The sequence below is a fragment of the Cuculus canorus genome, chromosome 3 (genome assembly GCF_017976375.1).
Source record: "Cuculus canorus isolate bCucCan1 chromosome 3, bCucCan1.pri, whole genome shotgun sequence".
NCBI classification, from domain to species: domain Eukaryota; kingdom Metazoa; phylum Chordata; class Aves; order Cuculiformes; family Cuculidae; genus Cuculus; species Cuculus canorus.
Genome location: NC_071403.1, coordinates 54,231,980 through 54,254,427, shown reverse-complemented (window position 1 = coordinate 54,254,427; position 22,448 = coordinate 54,231,980). Strand labels below are relative to the sequence as shown.

General features: G+C 40.0%; 1 protein-coding gene across 1 annotated transcript; it reads right to left on the bottom strand.

Moving 5' to 3' along the window:
* Nucleotides 1-1,030: 1,030 nt before the first annotated feature.
* Nucleotides 1,031-1,513, bottom strand: SF3B5 (splicing factor 3b subunit 5). Its single transcript, XM_054062616.1, has one exon. It carries the CDS (start codon nt 1,490-1,492, stop codon nt 1,232-1,234), a length of 261 nt encoding a protein of 86 aa, XP_053918591.1. The 5' UTR covers nt 1,493-1,513; the 3' UTR covers nt 1,031-1,231.
* Between the last annotated feature and the right edge of the window lie 20,935 nt (nt 1,514-22,448).

Genomic DNA, 22,448 nt, shown 5'->3' with positions numbered 1-22,448 from the left:
GGAAAACTGTGCCAGTGCCTCACCACTCTCATCATGAAGAAATTCCTCCCTATGTCTAATCTAAATCTGCCCCTCTCCATTTTATAGTTTATACCCATTGCCCCTATTTCTGTCACTACAAGCCTTTGTAAACAGTCCCTCCCCAGCTTTCCTGTAGCCCCTTCAGGTACTGGAAGGTCACGATAAGGTCTTCTTGGAGCCTTCTCTTCTCCAGGCTGAACAACCCCAACTCTCTCAGCCTGTCCAGAAATAAGAGCACCTAATTTCTCCAAGCAACACATCCCTAAGTTTTACTGAGGCCTTACCATTCGTTAGAACTCAAAAATTATTTTTACTATGACAAGCGAACAGAAAACCTATTTCAAGTAACAAATCAAAATCAACATCAGTTCGGTTTGCAGCTTGATCCAAGATCGTGTCACCTCAAGGCATTTTACTTCAAAATAGTAGTGAGTAACCCTTATGTTCTTCTTGGGAAGGAAATTTGGAGAAGTCACCTGGCAAAACCATTTAGCTTTTCCCAAGCCTCTGCATCGCTTATTCCATATTAAAAGTGTCTAAGCCCACATTAATACACTTTAGCGCTATGCAGAAAAAGTTTTAATCACTAGATGACTAGAAAGCACTAGTGAAAAAAAAAGTAGTGAAGTTGGATCGGAAAGAATCAAGTTTTGGAAATTCAAAGTACAGGTGAGAGGAAGATTAGGCAAGAAGAAAACACGTTTTGGAGTTTTAAAGCACTAGAGCGATTGACCTGCATTGTACCCCAAATCATCCCCACATAATAAAAGCTGACAGCAAATCAAACCCTTTTGAGTGCCAACAAGCTTCCTCTCCTCAAAACACACTCTGGGTATGAAAGCACTGATCTGCCTGTCTAGGAAGACGCTGTTTGTATGGAGTCTGCTACCTGTAAAGCATCTAAGATGTGCACGTCAGATGGTTCTGATGAAACAGAAACAATTAATACCGCATAACCAGCGCTCCACTAAGACCTGAGGGCTCTGCCAGCAGATCACCAAACAAAACATTAGAAACACCCAGCAAATTTTATTGTTTTCCATTTAAAAATAATAATAATAAAAAAAACTGGAACGGTTGTACTGAGAAAGGAGCCGAAGCTATGCAGAAACGGGCACTGATACACCCTCTCCCCGGCGGGGCGGCACACGGAGCCGGGGGCGCTCCCGCGCTCGGGTGGCAGCAGCGGCGGCGGGGCAGGCGCGGCGGCCTAGGACTCGTCAGGCTTGTCGGCGGGCGGCCCGCAAGGCTGCAGCATCTTCTCCATGAGGTTGAAGCGGACCCGGGCCTTGCTCTCGTTCTCGGCGATGGCGAAGTAGTTGAGCAGGTCGAAGTGGCCCATGTAGGAGCAGTAGGAGTCGCGGTGCTGGTTCACCAGCCACTCCCACTTGGTGGTGTCGGCGTGGCCCGTGCCGATGTACTTGGACTGCAGGTGCTCCAGCTGGCTGTGGATCGTGTACCGGTCCGTCATGGCGGCGGCGGGAGAGGAGGGCGGCGGGAGAGGAGCGCGGCGGCGGGAGAGGAGCGAAGGCAGCGGAAATGGGCTTGATAGTAGGCAGCGGAAATGGGCGGAAATGGGAAGGGCGACCGGAAGTGACGCAACTGCACGCGGGGACGGCGCTCTCCCCCCCCTCCCCCCGGCGGGGAGAGGCGGGTGTGAGCGGTGCCGGGGGGTGTGAGTGGAGGGAGGGATAGAGGGGAAGGGGAGACAAGAGGGGAAAGGGAAGGGAAGGAAATAGAAAAGAAAAGTAAAATAAAAAATAAAAGTAAAATAAAAAAGAAAACTAAACTAAAATAATAAAAATAAATTAAAATAGAATAAAGAAAAACTAAAATAGAATAACCAAACTAAATCCAGGCGGTCAGTGGGAGCACTCGGTGAAGGGAGGGAGCGTGCATGCGTGCCCGGGAGGGATGTTGGGAGTTGTAGTCATGGAATCAAATGGTTTGGTTGGAAAACACCTTTGAGGTCATCCAGTCCAAACGTACCTGTCCACTACTAAACCATATCCCCAAGCATCTTGTCTACCTATCTTTTAAACAGCTCCAGCAATGTCACTCGAGCCCCTTCCTGGGCAGCCTCTGCCAGTACCTGATAACCTTTTCAGTGAAGAAATTTTTCCTAATTAATGTCCAACCTGTCTCACCCTGGCCCTGCTGCCTCGCTGGTGAAGATGAGGCCTGAGGACCATGCCTCAGGGTGCAGTGTGTCCCAGCTCTTGGGGTTGTCTCTGTACATTTGTACATTTTGTACAGTAAGAGGAAATGACCTCAAGTTGCACCTGCAGAGGTTTAGATTGGGTATTAGGGAAATCTTTACTGAAAGAGTGGTGAGGCATTGGAACGAGCTGCTCAGGGAAGCAGTGGAGTCTCCATCCCTGGAAGTGTTCAGAAAACACATAGATGTGTCACTTCAGGACATGGTTTTATTAGGCATTGTAGTGTTGGGCTGATGGTTGGACTGGATGATCTTAGAGGTCTTTTCCAACCTTAATGATTCTATAATTCTATTAAAAAAAAAGTTTCATTTTGCTTCCTGAAGAGCTGTTGAAGGATGTCTGGCTCTGAAGAAAGAAAAAGCTCCCAGAAGAATCACCAGGAGATGCCAAGAGCAACCCAAACCACTCCTTTTTGTTAGCCCTCAGCTTGGTCAGGGGACAACATAGCACTTTCTGTGGTGGCTCATGTACAAGAAGTTCCCAGAGAAAAAAGCTAAAGAAGCATGCAGCATTTGTGGATCCTCCCAAAATAAGTGCTTTGGTAAAGTTCCTTTTGTGGCATATAGCTGAGGCAAAGCACTGCAGGTCCCATCCCTGTTTCTTTGTAAGGCACAGGGCTCTTGGTTGCTTTTCCCAAGGGAGGATTTGCAGCCAAGCAGGTTCATAGAATCATAGAATCATAGAATCATAGAATGGTTTGAGTTGGAAGGGACCTTAAAGATCATCCAGTTCCAACCCCCCTGCCATGGGCAGGGACACCTCCCACTAGATCAGGCTGCTCAAGGCCCCATCCAACCTGGCCTTGAACACCTCCAGGGATGGGGCAGCCACAACTTCCCTGGGCAACCTGTGCCAGTGCCTCACCACCCTCATCGTGAAGAAATTCCTCCCTATGTCTAGTCTAAATCTGCCCATCTCCAGTTTATACTCATTGCCCTTAGTCCTACCACTACAAACCTTCAAGTGATTTAAAGTGAAATTATCACTGTTGAACAAGATCTTTTTACTGTGCAGATAGCATTTTACATGAATGTTAAACTCACAAGGAGATAGAAAAACTATAAATTGTCTTTGGTTAAAGTGGAGCTTGAAATAAACCGTCCACCAAAATGAGTAGTCTTTCTTTTTCAGCTCTCTTGAAGAGCTTACATAATATTAAGTTTAAAATGCATTAAATGATTCATGGGTTTCTGTGATAGTAGTGGTTTTCATTACTTGTTTTAAAATAGGAAGGACACATTGCCAGAAATTTTCCAGTAGGACACTGAACTATTTCTTCTTGTCCTTGCAAACACCCTGTAGTCAAAAGAAATCCACAGAAATGCGCTGTGAAAAACTGGATGATTCTAAACCCCTTGTTTGAAAATGAGCATCTTATGAAAATAAGGCTATGTCCTGAATGTCCTTTCCTTTTACTGCAAAGAACTACATGAGGACTCTATTTTATTATCATTATTATTATTTTCATGAGGATCTGTTCAGTCTTTACTATCAAGGCTTACTTAGCAGCAAGCAGCTGGATACAGCAGTTGCATTCTGTGGTTGCTTCCAGAGAGACAAACACACACACACACACAACTCCTCAGGTGTTTCTATATATGTTGGTACATAGAAGGACAAAGAAAGACATATTCTGAAGATGGGAAAGCTGTAATTTCTTTTTTAAATGCTATATTAAATGATATTTTTATAAAGAGCAGGATGCTCCAAAAGGATGCTAACTTTTGATCTTGAGTGCCAACACGGTGATGAGTGGGGCTGATTTCAGAGTTGTTTTCATTATCATCTTGGAAACTCTAAGCCAGGCAGTGTATTGATTAAAATAATCAATCCATCTCTGGAATGGAAGAGAACCCCCAAAACTTATCCATCTCTTGCAGCTGCTGCAGGAGTTTCTACGAGTAATAGCTGCATTAAACCAAACAGGTGTTAAAGTTAAAAAAATACCACCCTGAAAGGGAAATGTAAAGCTGAAATATCCAGCAAGCTGATAGCGGGCCAGATGCAATCAGTCATCCAGAGCTCTGGGAAAAGATGCACCAATACCTCACTTTATGTTGGATTTGATTAAAAATTCCTCTGAGAGTACCAGATGAGCTTAACAATACTAGGACAAAAAAAAAAAATGTATACCAGCCAATGGGCAAGTAACAAATATTTACAGGTAATTACCCAACTTCAAGTTTTGCTTGAAGAATACAAAGTTTCAGATGCTAGCTTTGAAGAATTATATTCAATTATATTCACTTTACCTTCACTCCTTCTTCCACAGGAAAATAAAATCTGTTATTAGGCGTCTTTCTTCTTTGGTCTGTGCAAAATGGGTGGCTGCACATGGGCAATTTCATTTCAAGTTTAGGAAAACTAGGTGACTGTGGAGAAGGAGAGCGTATATGTAAGTGTGTCTGTGTGCACAGATGCAGATTTATATATAATTATCACTCAGTGGCAATATGCTTGTGTGATTGGGAGTCCTAAATAATTTAGCATTTTAGGATATTTCAAGTTATTTATACTGAATACCATTAAATATAATTATCAGAATATTTTATATTTTTCTTGGTCTCTGAAACAAACGATGCTTATTTATGGGAATCACATGAAAATGTTTATTTAAGTGCTAAAATAATCTATTTGGGAAGTAAAACTTTATCACTTCAAGCCAAGCTTCAAATGATCGAGACCTTCAGGAGCATGTCATGAACGCCGTGGCCACTGGATGTCAGAGTTGGATCTCTTCTCCCAGAAAACGGGAATTTGTTGCTCCTCCAAGTTGAAGAGAGAGAATCAGGGGTTTATCTTACAAATACTATTTCAGAGCAAACAACAAAGTTTGATATTACATTATACTGCAAAGAATGGTGCTAGGAATTTTAAAAATGGTTAAGAAATTAATGTCTTTATATGTAAAATTACATTTTTTTTAAAAAAATAAAGTTTTTTCTTTAGAAATACATTGATTGACTGTAACAGCATCCTTAAATCATTATTTGCAGCAGTTACATTACCACTTAGGATTTTTGTGGGCTGCAAAAATTACTTTTCTTTAAATATAGGGACTTAATTTTCACAGATTTCCTATGTCATCACATGCACTGTTTTTCTTAAGCTCCTCTAGTTTTTTTTTCCTTGCAGTCACAATTGTGATTCTCCTCCAGTGTAAGAATATGCCTCGATATTGCAGTTGCTTGCAGCCTTTGGAACTGCCTCTGAGACAGAGGAAGTACAGTCCCTGCAAGCATCACTAAGTTTTAAACTTTCTTTCACCACTAGAAACTGTATTTTGCCATTGCTTTGATTTGACAGTGTGTAAATACTGAAACATCTAAGAGCTTCTTTTAGAGTTGTGTGGCTGATTCTTTGCCAAAGCTGTCAGATAAGAAGAATGGGGAATAAAAAAGAGGAAAACAAACAGTACTGTGCATCCTACCACTGAAAGCATGCACTTCAACCTGCTGTGTATCAATGTTCTTATTCAGAAAAAGGATTATATTGATTTGATCAGACTGCAGCTGGAGAAATTGGCTGCTGAAAAATTATCCGGGCTTGAGGTTCAGGAGAGTCATTGTTATGTGTCAGGCAGTGCCACATATGTGGCTTTCATATGTTATGATGTATCAAAACTTGGGACAGGAGACTGTCATACTGCATGATTTGCAGCTTGCAAGAAATAAAATGTTGGATTGAAACTCCGATCTTTTTAATGTCATTTTTGACATTTTTAGGATACTTTTTGTTTGATCTTGTTGCATAACATGCCACCAGAGTTAGGCACTGAGCTGTATTAAAACTCTCTAAAACATTTCTAAAACAATGTATTCTGCAGTACTCTATTGTTGCATGATGAGAGACTGAAAACCTAAAAGTCCTGACAAGGTTAGTTGACCCTGTATTAAACCCTTCTCTATCAAACAGAGTAGATCTGTGACCTGCACTAATTGTCCCTTGCCTAGGAGCAGCTTATGGAGCACAAAGATTCTGTGTGGTAGCTTTTCACTCCACCAGGTGCTTGTGAATATTAGCATCACACACTACTTCTTCCATAGATAACTTGAATAACAGCTATGTGCCTTAGGTGTGCACCACAATCTAATTAGCTTAATTTAGATGCCGTTGAGAATTTCCTAATATCAGGTAGGAACACCCTAAAAGTAAGGCTGCAGCAGGAGTCACTAGCACAACGCTTAGAGATAAGACTCTGAAATAATGCGGTGATCTAAGAAATATGATGCAGACAGAGATTATGGAGCACCTCTAGCAAGAGCACAACAGAGGTCTGGGAGAGGCAGCTTTCACTTGCTCTTTAGAGGGAAGTTCCCTATTCCAAAACCATTACTTTGAAAATAAAAGCCTCTCCACTAATGTAATTAGATATTGCTTCAGGCTAAAAACAGAGCTGATAACAGCTTGCCATGTGAATCAAACTTGATTGTGTCCATAGACATTTTTGTAATGGAAAGGTTTTGAAATAAAATTAAGTGATAATAGTAAATGTGACAAAACTAGGGAAGACTAAAGGACTATGTAAGATGCTGCTGTATTCTGCTCACAGTTTTCCTTGGGTGTCTTTCCTCCATTCAGCTGAGATAAACTGTCACAGCTAATACAGCTATTATGTTCAAGAAGGTATACGAAAGTAGCAATGATGAAAGATACATCTTTAAATAGGCTCTAGAGAAGATATCAGAGACGAACACAAGCTTAAATTAGAAGAAATTGATTTGACCATTGAGTAGCTCTGTATATCATATGCTTGTCTTCTTCCTATGGGCAGGGAAGTGTAAGGACAGAGGAGGTGACTTTCCTTTTTTTAAGTCTGACTCTTGAAGCTGCTCAATGCATCTGTTTCTTTTTTATATCTGCCACGTAAGTATCATGTTTTAAAAATACCGAGTTCTTCAGGATGGTACTTAAAAATGTTCTATACAAGCAAGCCTATCTATAACTAGCCTTTTCCCCTTCCAGCTTTCCCCCTACACACTCGTATACAAGTATTCATCATTTCACTGCTCTGCTGTAAGCACAGAGGACATTGGTGTCATCATCCTTATCTTGACAACAATCTATCTTCTGTATTCTGCACAAGGGCAAAACTCATCTGCTAACACACAGCGAGTCACTTCATAAATGTAAAAAATAATAGCAGGAGAACCATGGAGTCACTGATATCAGGGAGTCATCAACTCACCTATTTGGTGTGTGTCGTACTAATTCATGTTATGAAATTTCAGGCCGTGGATTGCTAGTGGGGCAAAGGAGAGAGGGGCTGGCAATGGATATTTTGGAAGTTAGCATCGTTACAGAAGGAAGAATATAATATAACTGTTCCTTCCATGCATCTCTAGGAAAACACAAACCAGTAAGAGCCAGTTAACTGCTTGTTTCTCAACTGGAGTTGGGAACTTCCTCTTTTGAAATAAGAAACTTACACAAGCCTCTTATATTTACTGTAGAAGTAAAGCTTTCGCTAATAAGGCTATGCAATGTATCTCACTTGCAGCTTTAACAAATTATTGTTTATTACATTTAAAGCAGTCAGAACAATTTTTTACAACACCAAGAATCACGGAGAATATTATATATTCAAAGCACATCTCATGATAACTCAAGATAAATATCTTCTTGCTTTCTGGTTTCATTCTTGGGAATGTCTTGTTTGTCAAAAGCAGAAAATTGTTTGATTTCCCAGATCCTCAAAATAAAAGAGTAAAACCAGAGCGTTGAGACTTGGCAAGGAATAAGCCACCAAAAGCAAGTTATTTACAGTCAGGTTTGGTCAATGTTAGTAATGTGTGGTGATAGTCATCCCACATATGCAATTTGGCATGTGATTTGAGAGCTTGAGAGAAGTATTGATTTTGAAAAGCAGACATATGCAAGGAGTACAGCAGAAAGATATTAACTGGTTTAGATCGTAATATTTCTCCTCACGTCCTCAGCATCACACAGACTGAGAAACCTTAAAAAGGACAAAATTCTAAAAACTGAACCTGAACCTGAACATTGCTAATTACATTGCTAAGTAAGCCTTTAAAACGGTGATTTTTTTTTGCTGTTTTTTTTTTTAAAGTAACATATGGGTTTTTTGCTTCTTCCTCCTTTTCACATTTTGAGATTCTGTATTTCACTTAGTTTTATTTGCTTTTCTCTATAGATGTTTAAAAATATTTATTTGTATCATGTTTGAAGGTACTTAGTTTAGAAAATTAAAGCTGAAATATTCACATGCTCAAATGGCTGCAGAGACAGAGGTTTTAGGAAAAGCACCAGTCATTGTGAAAAATGTCGATGCTGGGGTTGTGATCTGGAGCCCCAACAGGATGTGCATAGATCATGTAGAAGACAGCTGACACATCTCCCAGAGTAGCTGTCGTGAAGAATAGGCAATTTGGTATTTGTGTATAGCTGTGTATTAAAACCCATTTTTTACGTTTTGGAAAAGTCTTCAGTATGAAATTAAAACATTAGCAAACCATAACTCTCTGTTCTCTTTTCCCTGCCTTTTCCAGCCTTGTGTAACTTAACAACAAGCTCTTCTTGGCTAAAGCGTTCCCTTACAGTGTTTGTACTACAGTTCAGCCATTGGGTCTCCTTCATGGCCTTAGAGTGGGATTCTTGTAGCACAAACTAACATGGCTGTTGGTGAGGTTTACCTCTGGGGATGGGTGTAAAGATACCTGGTTTTCAACAGGACTAATGGGATGTATTTCTTACATACAGAGAGGGAAGTGCAATGTATTCACTGGGTTCTTAACTTTCACCTCCACAAGCACTCTAGAGGTTTTGTCTGTGGGTGTTAAGGGTTAGTTTTTACAAATGCTAAGACCACTGGCAACAGTCATTCATATTTGGCACCTCAAAATTCAAGCCTGAAGGCTAAGGAAAGATTATTGTTGGTTCCAGATGTACTAGCAAAAAAATCAGCATTCCAGGAACAGGCTGGGGCAGAGATTACAGTGCCAATGCGTGCATGTGTCTGTGACTGCCTATAACTGGCATGACACCTCCATCCTTGTCATCCTGTGTAAAGATGAGCTGAATATTATTCTCCTTTAAAATATATTTACTCTGTCTCACATAGGTAACTGCACAAAGAATAAAGGCTCTGCAATCTTTTTCATACTGTGGCTGCCTGCTGAATTTATCACTGTGAAAAGGGCTGCTCTGATTGACTCAGCTGCAGGAGTGATTAGTCTTGTCAGTGAAGAACAGAGTTGTGTAGATGCTGAGTCACAAACATGCTTGTGTAATTGGAAGGGTAAAACAAGCTTGTTGAGTGACTCAATTTGCAATTTGATACTCATCTCTTTCCCAAACGCACGTGCACCTGTATTTTGGGATAGCAGGGATCATTAATTACAGTTTGAATCATTTCAGTGGTACCCTTGGAATGTTTCCTTTTGAAATGCTCTGCTGCCTCATTCTCTCTCCCATAACCCTTGGGATCTGGCCAAGTGTTTCTTCTTCAGACACGTTAAAAAAAAAAAAAGTCTTTTCCTCCACTACTAAAACCAGTCACCGTACTTTGCTAACAGTTCCCAGTTCCTCAGATGGAGCTTGGAGCTTAAATAAAAGGGACTACTATTAACCTATTTAAAAGACCTAGCAATAAACTATTTTCAATTGTAAGTTAGAGTTAGGAAAGAAGGTTGATCTTTTTTGCACGTGTAGAATTCCAAACAGTGGCAGAGAAACAATAAACCAAAATCTTTCTGCAGATGTAGGTAGGTAAATTGTTTTGACTGCTGTTTGTGGGAGAAAAAAAAATTGGCCTTTTAGCTCTGAAAATCTGATACTCAGGAGGAATAAGAAAAAACTTTGCACTGAGAAAGAGTAGTTTGTCTGATGCTCTGTCAGCCAGAGAGACAGAAGCATGAAACTCTGCTTTAAGAAAAAGCTAGCCATAAATCTAGAGAAAAAAAAAATAGAGTTGAGGCAGCCATCTACTTTATGGATGTCATCGTTTCCTTTATAAAACATATTAAGAAGTGCAATAGTCTTTCTTCTGAGAACTGTTCAGTGTTCCACAAGTACTAACTCTTCATGACTGTACACAGAAAGGAAAATACTGGCCTAATCAAATAGACAAGGAGGTTGACACGAGTAGCAATGAAATCCCTTGCCAGAAGTCCCGTGCTGAACTGGTGGCAGATGAGGCTCCTTGCTGGCACTGCACTCTGCCCATCGCCCCACTGTGCCTCCAGCTCTTCCTAAAGATTTTTCACTGACCTAGCTTAGCACCTCATCTCTAAATGAAACTTGTTTATGACTGTAATGGTTTTCTTTGTGTAAATTAGCCCTTTGGAAAATGTTATTGTCAGTTAAGTTTCTGTTTCCTCCTACATTCTTGAGCAGAGTCTAAGCTGAGCCCACACTCATGCTGACACATTTCTCGCCCTTCTCACACTATGCCGTGGAGCTATCAGATGAGCTTCATGTGTATTTAACTCCCATGAGTTCTACCACTTATATAGCAAATCTGAAAATTTCCGCTTTCTTACTCAAACCGAAATGAAACTGTTTGCCCAGGGTGAGCCAGGGCAACGGGGGTAGTGTTGCATCTGAATACGCAAGTAGCTCTACCAATACACTCAATGCAAATAACAAACTGCACGTTTGCTCTCACAATATCTTTTCAGCTGCTCGAATGCAACTGCTGTCTGAGAAGTCCCACAGCTATTGGTTATCGGGGGGCTGTCTCAGGACAAAGGTTGCCTTCAGCTTATTTCTTACAGATTTCTTTGTTAATAGCTTGTGAAAGAAACACACTTTGGGCTTAGACAGAACTTTGGTAGCAGTTTTTGTCTCAGAAAGGTACTCTAATGAAGGTACTCTAATGCAAAACATGTCTTACAGATGTGTGGTTCCAGGTCTGGATTGCTATGCCTGTATCTTGATGTGAATCTCTACTTCCCCAAGGTTTGGGGCATCAAGGTTGAGATTTTTGGATCAGCTCATTAGGAAGCTGGAACAATCACAAATCTGGTTGTGATTTGCAGTTGTGCAAGTGTTTGAATTCTGGGGACTAGTTTAGGCTTGTCTCTAGGATCTGGGAAGACTTTCATCAAAAATACATGTTGTAACTCCCAAAGACTGTTGCCAGAGCATTTGTATAATTAACTTCATTTTACTTTCCGATTCTTGTCTTACGGGCATTGGCTAGAGGACACATACACTCTATTCACTCACCTGGACACACGATCACTATGTTTCAATTCCCTTCTACACCAGTTTCGAAACAGCCTTTCATCTACCTCATGCTTCCAGCATTTGTTAATATTGGGCCTGTCTCACTTATTGCCATGGTCAAAGTTCCATTAACTTCACTGAAAGCAGAATTTGTCAATTAATCTTAAGTGGCATAGATTTCTTACTAGACAGCACAGAATATTTTCTATGCCAACTATATAGCACTCACACCTAAGAAATTATTTAAGAGAGAGAAGCAGAGAGATGGTTGTATAAAGCATAAACCTTTAGAGAAACAAAATAAATGTAAGAAAAAGGCAGAGACATGAAAAGACATGTAATCTTTTCCTGAAAGGAGAGGACTAGCACTCAGGGGATTTGGATGCAACTTCTGGTTAGATCAAGGCTTCCTGTACACCTGAAGGCATTTTGACACTTTCTGTGATTTCTTTCCCATCTATAATGCATGGGTAGCAATACACAGAGCAGTATTTTAAAGTAATTGCTTGCAAATTGATTTAGAGAGCCTGAAGGGAAACATAGTTTATAAATGTAATGCAATATTATTATTACTGTTTTCACATAAATCGAAAACCTAGCTTAGTCCATCAACTTAATTTAATTGTCACCAAAGCCACATGTACAGCAGGGTTTCTAACATTACTAGGGAAATCATCTTTCAAGTGAAATGTTGTCCTTCAACAACTGGCACATCTATCTCCTTTCATCTTCAAGGAATAAGACTTGGAAAACTCCCATGTAGTACAGGTTTGAAGGCTGATGGGTCTGTAATTGAGTGTGCAAGAGAATTTGGAGAGTGCTTGTTTGCATCTAACCAATCTGTCTTATGACTTCTAATATACTGCAAGCACTTGCTAGACCGTTAAACTGCTTGCTAAAATTATTTGACCATGTCACAAACAGCCCAGATACACCTTATCACCTACAAATCCAGAATCAGTTTGGCAATGTACCCTGTCAGGCCCCCAGCTGGTGCCAGGTGAGCGTGTTTTATGTCTTGCGCTGGCAGGCAGGGTATAGGTAGACTGCTCTACTCAGAAACCTGCATGAAGACAGGGTCATTTTCAAAGAAAGCTACAAACACTTGATCTGCACATACGTATCACTAGAAATGACAAATCTCTGAAAAATAAATTCAGTAAATTGGTAACTGAGATAAAAGTGAAATGAAGGTGTATTGCAGTGAGAATGTTGACTAACGAAGAGCTGGCTTTGCTGTAGCAGCTAACAAGCCTATCCTAGACACTGTTCATGCAGTAACAGGCACCAGATGGTGAGTTTGGCTGCTCTTGCACTGTGAGATGTGGGATTTAAGGGCTTCCTACTTAGAGTCATATTTCAGCACCAAGATCTACAACTCGTCATTTTGGACCACGTTAGAATCACAAATGGGGAGAGACCTCAAAGAGTTATTTTGTCCAATCTCCTGCTCAAAGCAGACTCAACACTGATTTCTGACCAGGCATCTCTTGGCTTTGTCCGGCCAGTTCTTGAAAATATCCACGAACAGAGATTCCATGACTTTTCCAGGCAATCTCCAGTTCCAATGCTTCATTGCCCTCATAGTTGGGAATTTGCCTTTATATCCCATTGAAACCTGCCCCGTCTCACTATTTCTCATTCTCCTGACATATACTTAGGTAGTATCAGTAACATCCTTTTCAGTACTTTAAGGCTGCTACTAGGACCCCTAAATCTTTTCTTCTCTGGGCTAAACTAGACCAGTTTCTTCAGCCTTTCCTCACAGGTCATGCACTCCAACCATCTTGGCAACTCTCTGATGGACTTGGTTAAGTTCGTGCACATCCTCCTCATACTGGTAATCCCAAAACTATTGACTTTCTTACAAAAGGAAAGAAAAGGTATCAAGGACTCTTCCTATACCTATAACATACATACTTTCTGAGTCACGTAGCTCTACAGCAACAGAGGGTTATTTATCTGCTTACTTTTTCCCCAAGAGTAAGCAGTGTAAGGCAGCAAAGAGAACGTCATTAAGGTTTCCAAGCCTCACATCCACACATTCTCACTGACCAGTGTAGCCCCACAAACTTGCTGTGATTTTGAATTGCAAGAGTAATTATGATCTTCTCTGTGACTGATAAAGGGTTATATTCTATATGGAGAATCACGTCAGAGGAACAGAGGAATAGAGCCATGTAGGTAATGGAATGGTTGGACTCGATGATCCAAGAGGTCTTTTCCAACCTAGTGATTCTACGAACAACCTTAAGAAAACTGTATATTCCAGGGTGGCTGGAGATGGAAATGCACAAAATTTGTCATCTCAGTGTGTCTTTTGCCTCCCCTGCCTCCCCTTTTTGCTAAAAGGTTTAAAGGAGGGGACTACACAGCATCAATTGAGCTGGTGACCTGAGCCCCTTGAGGAATGAAGAGGGAAGAAAAAGGCTCAGTGAAGAAGGTTTACCTTACATGTAATGAATTTAACAGTCACAAAAGCTGTGGATATGGCAAGATTTCAAACACCACTTGGAAAATTTTCTTGCCATGTCATATAATAGAAATATTTTTCATCACAAATTGACGTGTCTATCTCCTGTCATCTTCAAGAGGTAAGCATACGAAATTTGATATGCAGGTATTCAGTGTATAGTTTTGAATGGAAATGAGGTATAAATTCACTTCCCTGGATGTACTCTGAGAACTGATTACTGGTGAGCTTTAAACAAATTTGCTGTTGGATATTTCAGGAGATTAATTTCATTTATCTGTTGTATTATTTCATTAAGTTATACTTGATTTTAAATCCATGCCAACTTGGTATTTACAGGAGTTTTATATGCTGTAGAGTTAATATTAAATGCAAAGAGTATTTTAAATTATTATTTACGTAGGATCTTCTCCTACATATTTATATGTTAGTTGGGTTTTCTTTTACTTAGCATGTTGTAAAAACATTATTCTGTATGACAGAAACTGTATCCTTCCTACCAACACGTGTAACACTGCTGTTATCATCGACCAGGTTTGCCCCAAAACCAATGATTCAAGACCATGGAGTATGAGGGTGTGTAACACTCTTTTCTGTGCTTTTTCCTTATCTGTGTAGTGTTTCTATCAGGGGACTGTCTGCTGACCTTAGCAAAGAAGCAAGGCTCATTTTGTTAGGTATGGTACAAATGTATATTAGAAGATACCTCATTCCAGAAACTATTTTCTTTCCATAAAAAGCTGTGTGAATTCAATTCTCAAGATTAAAAGTACAGCTACTTGATTTACCTTACTTTTTTTTAATATTAATAATAGATTTTATGTCATCTCTCAAAATCTTACCATGTCAATATGATTGCAATTAGAATAATGTGAAATAGATGCTTTCAAGCTTTGACTTACATTTTGGAGAACTGACTTACATAAACATGCAGTCTTATGTTTTAGTGTATTTTAATATTTTGTATTTTTATAAATATTTATGTAAACCTTCACGCATTTTAATTGGATTTAGAAAATGAGGCTAAAATAAGGTTCAACAAGTCATCAAATCCATTCCCCGCTTCAATCTAAAATCAGCCATACCTGCATTATTCCTAGCAGGTATTTATCCAGCTTAAAAAAGAGGCACAGCCAGGATAGGTTGCATCGCTGAATCTAAAACTACAAGGAAGAAATAAGAACTGAGTATGCATGCACAGTGCAGTCCTCCTTATGTACCATAGTAACACACAACCTACACAGAGATAATATTTGCAAAGTGTGTATGTGTATATATATAAATATGTAATACATTTTTGAGACAAAATAGTTCTCTGTGTTGATAAATTGGAGTAGAGGCTGTGTGCTCTGGGTTTGGCTCATCTGTTGGGGCTTCCCTATCGTTTTGCTCATGGCTATGACCTGAGCAAATGAAAAGGCCAGCATCTGATGCTTTCAAAGATCCAGAAGCTAAAGGATCTGTGTAACAGTACCAATGCCAAGCTCCATCCCAGTGGATGCATAGCCAATTAACTGGAAGTTAATAGTTGCTTCACATGAAAATAGGACTGTATACCTTTGGCTGCTGCAGAGTATCTCTCACCCATCACTGCCTCCAAGTGCAGAGCCAGCTAGGCAGGGCTGGCAACTACTGGGACTCACCCAGGACTCCAGCAGATCTGGGAAGGTTTGATGTCTCTGTAACCAGCCACCGAGGTGGCTACATCCATCAAAAGCTGGTAGATTTACCAAAACAGGTGAGGCATTGTGTTGCCCTTCTGCCTAACTCATTTCCATTTATAGATGCTTCACGTACAGAGACAGCCCCTATCTGGGGTAAATGGAAGCAGACCTGTGGGCTCCCATGGCATCACTGTAAAGCTTTTCAGTGCTCCCCATACTTTCTATCTTTGCACTCTTAACTATGAGGCTTGAAGTGTGGCTGGTAACAGTTACCTCCCAGAATCCCGAGATACTGGCCACAGTCAACAGACAAGTTTCAAAGATAAACATTCACTTTTCTTAGATAAGTTTTACAAGTTGTTTGACAAATACCCCTCTATTTTGACATGTACCATTAAATTTCACCTTTTTCTAGCTAAAACACTGTCCCTAAAATAAAAATATTAACAATGACTTTGTTTCATTCCACAGAATTCTGTCATGCTGTTACTGTGTCATGTATAACTTGTCTATGTGCCACCAGCTTTGCCACTCACAGTGGACTCTACGCAGCAATTGGTCATGACTGGCCTGTGAAACGTATTGCTCCCTGGCTATGTACTCCTAGCTTAATGATCCCAAATGACTCTTTCCTCACCTTCAGCTAACCAGAAAGCTCTTTGTTTCCTTCTTAGACCTGTAGCATTGCTACCCTTAGGTAGGTGCGGTGATGAAGGAGACGCAAACCTCTCAGTTTTCTCTAACTATATTCTTTTAATCAGCATGGCGCACAGAAGTCAAATTAAAGAAGTACACTCTGGCTGCTCTCTTTCAGGCAGATTTTTTATACAGCTCTTCGACTGCCAATCTAAGGAGACAAATGGGATATTTTGTTTTGTCTATGGCACACTCTTGTGACTGTTTTTAGTCACATCTTCAGTCCACTTATTCCCAGGCGTTTTTTTCCAGCCTGGCCTTCTCACACATTCAAGATTCATTATCCTGTATGTCTAGTTCAGAACACCTGGTCTTTTTAATAATGTTTATTCTAATATGCTTGGTACCGGCTTCATGCTTTATCTTAGTCTCAATTAATTATCCATATACCTGGAGTTGCTCCCACATGTAGGTCTACACAAAGCATTTAGATATAGCCACAGAGCCACCTGAAAGGTTTCCACTTGAGCAGCATGCCTTCAGAGGCAGGTAGCCTATACGGTACAGAAACTTGCTGTGCAGTTTTTGTAGGCTCCCCACTCCTTTCTGGATGAATATTGGTACATTGCTTCTTGAAAAACACTGGCCCCATGAATAAGACAATCCATCAACTCGGCTGTGTAACATTTATGTTTACATGATTCTAGGATAGAATTGTTCTATTTCATCAAAACCTGGTGGGTTTTAGAATCATAGATTCATAGAATCACTAGGTTGGAAAAGACTTCTTGGATCTAGTCCAACCATTCCTATCTGCCACTAAACCATGTCCCTGAGCACTTGGTCTACCTGTCTTTTAAATACAGGGATGGTGACTCAACCACCTCCCTGGGCAGCCTTTGCCAGTGCCCAGTGACTCCTTCTGTGAAAATTTTTTTTCTGATATCCAGTCTGAACCTCCCGTGGTGCAGCTTCAGGCCATTCCCCCTTGTCCTATCACCTATCACTTGGAGGAAGAGCCCAGCACCCTCCTCTCTACAACCTCCTTTCAGGTAGTTGTAGAGAGCAATAAGTCTCCCTTAGCCTCCTTCAGGGCTAAACAACCCCAGCTCCCTCAGCCGCTTCTCGTAAGACTTGTTCTCCAGCCCCTTCACCAGCTTTTTTGTTCTTCTCTGGGCATCCTCCAGAGCCTCAATTTGTGAAAGTCTATTTATTCTTTACCATACCTTTTTAAGCCTTATAAGACTTTTAAACCGCTGGATCTTCTTAGTCCTTGAACATTTTTCCCTGGCCATTTTCTGGTGCAAACATACAGGAGTGAGATATCACTGATATCCTGTCTGATAACAGGATTTGGAAAACAGATTTTTACTGAAGTGTAGAAATAGGGTTAGGTAATACTTTTCATTAGGCCAGCTGATGTGCCAGGATGCTTGTCATGTTAAACATATTCTTGCATTCAAAAGGCTGGACAGCAGCTGAGAAATCTAGTGGCTTACTTAGTCAATCAAGCCTTCAGGTCCCAAAAATGTGTATTGTGTATTGCTCTATTAGCTCCAGTTAATTGTGCTTGTTTATTGCATATTATATGAAAATATTTCCAATTTGTTCATTTTTTTGGTTATTAGCGTAATAAAACATGCTGGCACTTGCCATCATCTCCTGAGTCACCAGAAGTCCCAAGGCAATTTCCCGTCCATCCAATCTGGCATTTAACACAATCGTAGCTATATTTGCAGCTCTTTCAGAACTCTGGGGTAATGAACCCTCAAAGCCACGCACAGGGGCCAAGTTGTGGTTCACAAGGAGTTCAGGGGCATTACAACCAGGGCTGGCCTCTCAAGCCTTTCAGGCATAATTGGAGAAGAATGTTAAATCCTTTCCTAAAGAAGCCAGAGAAACAGCCCTAGCATGGGCATCTTCTGACTCCGCAGTAATTACACTCCTTTTCTTACAGCCTTCTTCCTTCTTATGGAAGGAGAGAAAAGGAAAGCAAAAAGAAAAACATCTGCAGGACTCAATACATAGAGCACTGTGTTATCCCTTGGAAATCCAAATAACTCCATGGGCTTCAACAAAGAATTAAGGTGGATTTAGTTAGCTGTAGAAACACTCAGCTCATGAATTCTTTTCAGCAGTCTGTTCCTCATGCAACCAAAGAGGATCTCTTTACTTCAGCAACGTTTAGTGAAGAAGCTGTTCTGTAGTGTAGCTTTTCTCAGAGGCTACAAGGAAATGTGAAAAGCTCAGAGCAGAGTTTTTGATGGATCTTACTCAAGGTGGAAGTACTATAAGAATTAACTGATAAGTTTTCCTGCAGCTGGTGTGTAAGTTTAATTATCTTGTAATATACCTGTCTTGTATCAAGAGATAATATGCAGACAATCTCCAGACATGGATGAATAACCTGAAAGAGTTGCAAGAACTTATTGATATGTTTAATGGTCTTGTAAGATGTAGTTGTCTTAAGTCAAGAGATAACCTGAAGGAAGTCTCCACGCATGGTTGGATAACCTAAAAAATAAACTTTCTTTGAGGACTTACATGGTACTTTGTCTAAAATTAGTATATATACCTACTGCTTTTGTAAGATGGGATGCCTTCTTTAGAAGGGCATTCGATTCAGCGCTGAATTGTAAAATAAAACTATTACTGTCTTTGCTTTGAAGACTTTGTCCTTTTCAGTGTTTTACCAGTGAATAAGTGTTTCACACAGTATTGCAGCTGAATACTCGGTTTCCCTGGTAAATGAATACAGTGGAAGAATTTCCTAGCACATTTCTCATTGTCTCCTTCCACTCACCTCCACAACTGACAAAAAATTTAATTTCAGGAGCACTTAATGATCCATGATGTTAAACAGGAAAAAAGAAGTTGATTATTAGTATAAAGCTATTTGTCTAGGACCATGAAATAGTAATTTCATTGAAATCACGTCTGCTAGATAACATCAGACCTGATTCTACCTTAAAAGAGGCTCATTTGTACTGCACACCCAGAAAAATGCACATGGATTTTATACGTATCTGAGAGCTGTCTGTGTGCTACAGAACTGGACTGGTAGCAATTTGCTCTCTTTTTAGCTAAAAGTTTCACAAGTGTCCGTTATTATAGATCGACAACACTATCACTCTGTACTTGAAATTAGTACAGGTGTTAGGACTGCAGACTGTTCTGCACACCTGGGTAAACTTGAGACAAACATTGGGATATTTCTATACGGTAGATTAGTGCAGGGGATTGGAAGTGTAACTGCAAGTGCCTGGTGAAACTGCTCTTCCCCAAAACTGAGATCCTCAGAACTCCCAGATGTCCTGAGAAGTCGTTAACAAAGAGAAAACCGCATCTGTGTGATTTCTAATTTCTTGGGCTTTGGAAGAAACTCAATCAATCTATTCCGTAAATATCCTGGTAGGCAACTTGGTTAGAAACATCAGGCATCAGATGAAGGCTTTCCCTGGCGCGGACAGTCCCTCTGCTCTATGGATTGTCCTTGAACTACTAGACATACTCAAGGTATTTTAATGTACAGGAGACTCCAAATTGTTTATATACTACTTTTCACTACACATTATGAGCACTGAAAGAAATTATGCTTTTCCATTTCCTAGAGATGAGGAAACTGGAAGCAAATTGTGACTCATCCAAAGCCCTCACTCAAGATTTAAGTCAGGATTAAGGAAAAAAACCCTTCAGAGAAAAAAAGAACTATAAGGGAATCTTCCTGCCTCCAGATGTATTGTCCATTATGTTGCTCAACCTCCTTTTAAAAAGTTATTGCTGTCAGTGATCCCCTCACTAATGAATTCTGCCTTTATCTATGTAAATGATAAATGACAATTTTTCATTAGATGTCTCTCATATAATGAGAGATAGTACAAAGTGAAAAAAAAAAGACTTTATGTAGCTTTGTATGTAATGTTGCTCAAGACTCAGGGGAGGATTAAATGACAAGACTGAGAATTTTAAATCTCTTTTATGGGCAAATCACTTTTCGTCTGTCCAATCATTTTTACTATCAATCTACACTGTTCATGTTATTTCAAAAGTAACTGATACGAGCATAATAATCCAAAACAAGTGTCTTTTGTATCTATGATGACACGACAATCTTTTCATATGACTTATCTGGTTTTGTTTCTCATAATGCTATGTAAATGGACACCTTTTGTACGATCTAACAACAGAATAAGTTCAACCACTCCAGGTCCTTGTTTGTTAATGGTGACATTTTTTTAGCTGCCTATTCATGTAGCTTAATTAGCTGTCTGTCTCTGAAATTTCTGCACCTTCTTTAACCTCATCTAATCTAAGCCCCAAAAATAATAGCAATAATAAAATCCTCTCACTCTCAATTTCCTTTCTTAGAAGGTTAATAAATTAACAGTATTGCTACCTTGCCTGCTACTTAGCTACTGAAATTGTTACTGAAGTCTCTCCCAAAGCAGAGGAGACTCACTGCTCACCTATTTGGTTTTCCATGCCCTCCTCACAAATTATATGGAAGATGCCAGATGTTTCTAGATGAGCATTTTGCTCTTGACTAGGTGGTCAGGCCCATCAATCAATGCACCTATAGCTTTGCTTGTGCTGGAACCACATCAGATTAATTTGTAATTGTTGTTCCATGCCATACAAAGCAGCCTCTGTCTTTGATCATCCATGAAGTTACACTAACAGGCAGCTTTATTTTCAGCTCCACTTGCATTAACTATAGTAAAGGCCCATTTGCTTTCTGCGGTCCGGTGGCAAAGAGAAAGCCACCTGCTCTTGCTTTCAGGAGGTAACAGCTGGTCTTCAAAAAGCAGTAGCTTGGAAAAGAAGAGAATACCCACTCATAATTCAGTGCCTTTGGGAAGTTTTACAGGATTGATGAAACCCACCTATCTAAATTCAGCTCCAGCATCAAGGTCTAAGAGAAAAATCCCAGCAAAGACTCCACATGAAAGAACCCTGAAGTACAGTCTCAGATTTTTTTAACTTTTCCTTCAAGTAGAAAGAGCCTCTTGTTAGATACATTTTTAACTTACTGTTAACCATAAAACCTCAAGTATTTTTTTTTTTCCTGACGCAACACGAGCAAAGGAAATCAGGAGGGAGGAAGCTTTGTATGTCTCTGCAACAGTCCCCATCCTGACAGAATTTTCTCTCAGCTCATCCAGGGTGGGGCTGATCCAATGTAAGAGAAATTTTGGTGCCCTATTGTAACTAACGACAACTCAGGAAGGCACAAATGCTCTTTCAGCTGCTATCCAGCACCCACAAAAAAGTAACTTCTATCTTTTAAAGTTTTCTATTTCAAATTATCTCCATTGTTTATTGTGGTGAAAGGCATACCCAAATAAATGTTCATGTTCAAGAATACCAAAAACTTATTATGACAGAAAAACTTGAACAGCCTCTGTAATTACTTGCGTGTCTTATTTATGTGTGTTATTAGTGTGAAGGAAGAAACAAATCATTATGTTAAGGGAATAAATTAGCTTAAGCAATAATAAAAATCATAAGAATTAAATCCTGGCCAGCTTGCAGTTAGAAAGAAAGTGATTGCAAACGGGAGTTTAGCTTGTTCCCTAGTTGAAACAAGGAACAAATTAGATATTGAAAGGAAAGTCCCATAGCAGGAACAAAGGACAGACTTGAGCTCACCATGAGGAAGGAGATAACATAAAGACCATCAGAGGATTCTGAAGACAGAAAGAAACTGTGATGTGCATACAAGAATGGCTGATAAACTATGAGAAGTTCCTGGAAAAACAATGGACATGTAACATGTTCCCCAGAATCTGTATGAATATGTATGTTTAACCAGTATGAAGGTCACGAAACCAGCCTCAATAGTTGGACACATTAGGTGGATTACCCCATGTGTACCCCGGCGCCGTCTATTAAAGGAATTCCTGCTTAATAATCAAATTGGCATTGATTATTGAGTTTGGCTTTTTCATGGCATGAGTGTATTAGGAACTGTGTGACCTAAGTGTTGTTGGGTTTTCTTAAGTTAGAACAATGGGAAGTGGTTTTGCTGCAGGAATGGTCGAAGCTATCAGAGTCGAAGTCACGAGCCAAAAATGGGCTAAATTTGACACTTGTTCTGAAGTGCCATGCCAAGCGCACACCTTTACTTGCCCACACTAATCAGCAGCGTTTTAATTTACATTCCCAGAAGCTCCTTTGTCAGCCTAGTTCATCATAGAATCATAGAAAAGTTTGGGTTGGAAGGGACCTTAAAGATCATCCAGTTCC